We start from the raw sequence: 3,385 nt of genomic DNA on the forward strand, positions 1-3,385 counted from the left end.
TTTTTTTTATATATACCCTCTCATGGATCCATGTAGCTGAACCCAACTAGTTGGAAAAAGGCGAGGAATTGTTGTTGTTGTATAAAATGTGAAGCTGAAGTTAATATTAACTTTTCTAATATCTGTTTTGGCATTACCTGAGCTGCAAGACGTGTCCTCACAAGATCCAATGGATATGTGATGGATGCAGCTGTTATTCCAGCCAAGCCACCACCTACTAGTCGCACACAGAGGTCCGCACCTATGTTTTCTCCATGACTTTGTAGCCCAGGAGTCAACTTTAGTAACTGCAAATGAAAATGCAAAATTATCAGCCACACAACCTATAAAAATTATAATACCACTTCAATGAATAGCATGAAGCGATTAATTCATGTACGCACATTCTTGTAGCGTTCATAAGCATAGAAGCTGACAGAAGAATAAGGAAGACGATGAACAATTGTGACGAGATTCCCTTTCCAGAATGCTCTGATACCTTCTTCAGAAAAGATACGTGAAGCCTCATGCCAAATGCTAGCCTTGCTCAAACTCGCAACATCAGAGTGCATACCTTGTACCTAGAGAGAGAGAGAGAGAGAAGAAAAAAAAAACTATTTGAAATAAGCAAGTGTAAGGAAAGAACTTCCAACTCTTCATCAATTCCAAAAGAAAGTACAAGGTAGTTATGGATATCCCCAGAAACCTCTTCAAAATTCCCAAATTTTAATTTCCAACAAATGATAGAATTCTTAACAGAAATATTTAAGAAAATAACAAACAGCCTAAATAAATCCAAATCTAAAAAACTCAAAAAAAATCTTCCACAACTAATCTTAAGCTAATCAAAGGAATTCTGTGAAAGTCGAGACAGATTAGCATCATAGCAATGACTCGATACACTTTAAGCTCTTTAAACAAGGAAAATTGCAGCACAATAATAAGGTCACATCTAGGCCAACCTGGAGATCCATAGGTAATCCCAATTTGTGCAACATTCATGAGCCCATGAGATTGGGCTTATGCCTATAACCATCTGCAGCAATCTTGTCCAGCTGACAGAAATCAACCAACAGTGACAAACTCCTTGTTTCAGCAGAAAAGATAATCTCCTGGTTTGAGAAAAAACAATGGCATAATATCTTTCTATCTCATATTTCTTTAGGGAAAGGAATAAGACCAAAGTATCCATCTCATACTGCTCTACAATTCCCAATTATGTACTCTCCAATTTGACAAAACATGGGTTCTCTCTTCTCATTGGTTCTTAAGAAAAACTCCCTAGGATTACAAACATAGTTGTCATGGCGTCTAGGTAACCCGAGGCATTGGAGGGGTCCTAGACCCAAGACGGCCAAGGCGACAAAGGATCCCAAGGTGCCTGGACACCTAGGCAACACCTTGACAACTATAAACATCCATTTCAATCAAAATGCAATGTCCACGTTAAGAACATTTCATGGTCCTCATATAAAATCAGCACAACCATCAATGTTGTTCCTGAGTATGTCATATCTAAGAAGGCATTAATGCAATCTGAAAATCCAAATTATGGATCTCAGATACAAGCAGGCTTAATGATCAAATCTGAGATACAGGAAGCAATTGTGTTGTTTAAGGGGAAAAATCAGATCGATGAAAAGGGGGAAAAAAGAGATGAGATGGATCTTCTTAAGAGGAAGAAGAAAGGAGAAGAGAATAGAAAAGACGAGAAGAAATCAGGTTTGAGATACCAATCCCATAAGCCAAGCTCAACAGTACCTAAAAAAAAACTCATTCTTTAGTCATATCAACTCTCTAATTGATGGTGGTGTATTACATATATATAGACCTTCTAAAATTCATAAATCGACTCATGAAAGGACTTCTAATCCCATTGACACACTCAATAAAATAAATAAACTCAAAACATAACCTTATCTAACTATTATCTCAATCTAACCCAAATACTTAACTACTAATCCAGTGTATTAACTTTATTCCCGCTTTACAGGCTTATAAATTAGACCCATTAGGCCATTACAATTAAAACCCAAGAAAATAAAAGGCCCAAATGTCAATTTCAGCCCAATAGACTACCACAAGCACCTTAAGGGCCTCCAAAGCTCACGCATAGGCCTCCATATGGGATTTAATGTCTAATGCAAATGTATCAATTCCCCTTGTGCGGAGAAATACTTGTCCTCAAGTTTTGTAGAATGGAAAAATCTTCAACACACGATCATTGACCATTCTCCTCGACTCCATGAGACAAATGATCAAACTATGATTCAACAGTAGAAAATCAATGATACGTAATCCATTGTTGAAGTTGCAATATGGAATCACAAAATTGACCAGTTCAATCAAAATATTAACAAGTTTATGCACCACCATGGGTGGTTCTTCAACGATAACTGGAGCCACTTTGTCTTTTATCGTAGGACACTCATCTTCTTACTCTTCCACCCATTGCTCAACGACTGAAATAAATTTATCGAACAAAGATCCCATATGTTGAACCTAGAAGGTTCTAATTATATATTGTGTTTTGGATATGAAATCATTATGTAATGTGTATTTAGACGTTCTAACATGTTTGTTCATGTGCTAATAGAATGATGAAACTCAAGTTTCGAGGAGGATCTTTTGATAGAAGAAATGACACGTTGATTGAAGAAAAGACTGTTGTCAACTTTGAAGGAATATTTCAAAGAGATCAAGATTAGAATGAGCTTCAATTTCCATATTTATGTAATCTTGATGTTGATGTCCACAAAATGAAATAAGCCCAAGTAGAAGTCAGATAAAGACCTAAATGAACTAACACAAGAAACTAAAATGTTGGACTTCGAAAACAAAGTGACTTTACTGTTCACGGACTTTCGTGAGTCAGTGACGATCATCCGTGATTGAATGGAAATATTAAGTCAAATTCTCTAGGATGGACAACCGTGCTTAAAAGAGATGATATTCACGGACTTCCGTGAGTGACGATCATCCATAATTGAATGGAAATATTAAGTCAAATTCTCTAGGATGGGCAACCGTGCTTAAAAGAGATGGTCCTCAAAAGGTCCCTATGGGCTTCCGTCCTATGCTTTTGTCCTAACAAAGACTAATGGTTTTTTAGTCCTGTTCCATGGACTTCCAGGGGTAAAATGCAGACTTCCATTTGTGAGCATTTACTGCTTCACGATTGTGTTTTAAAACTGGGTTTGACTTCATTTATGACACCACTTGGACTCTAACCACCCGACTGGATTCCTTGACGTCCTCGCTAATGTTGAGGATTTCTAACAGCTAGTTTTTTTTTTTGGAAAAATATAAAAGAATAGTAGAGATAAAAATGAATTAATACTTCCAAACTGTTTTGAACTCGGATGGAGCTCCAACAGCTTTTTTTTTTTTTTTTTTTTGGGGGGGG

At 36.8% G+C, this 3,385-nt stretch overlaps 1 protein-coding gene across 10 annotated transcripts in view; it reads right to left on the reverse strand.

Annotated features, from left to right (window-relative positions):
- The window catches only part of LOC122057187 (mitochondrial substrate carrier family protein B-like), a 25,473-nt gene that overhangs the window by 18,658 nt on the left and 3,430 nt on the right, over positions 1 to 3,385 (reverse strand). For all 10 annotated transcript variants that reach the window (XM_042619201.1, XM_042619200.1, XM_042619198.1 and 7 more), the window contains exons 2-3: positions 384 to 560; positions 138 to 287 (exon numbers count right to left, since the gene is read on the reverse strand). In XM_042619201.1, coding sequence (XP_042475135.1) covers positions 138 to 287; positions 384 to 560 — 327 coding nt within the window. The remainder of the gene's footprint in view (positions 1 to 137; positions 288 to 383; positions 561 to 3,385) is intronic.

Source organism: Macadamia integrifolia, chromosome 12 (assembly GCF_013358625.1).
Source record: "Macadamia integrifolia cultivar HAES 741 chromosome 12, SCU_Mint_v3, whole genome shotgun sequence".
NCBI lineage: Eukaryota > Viridiplantae > Streptophyta > Magnoliopsida > Proteales > Proteaceae > Macadamia > Macadamia integrifolia.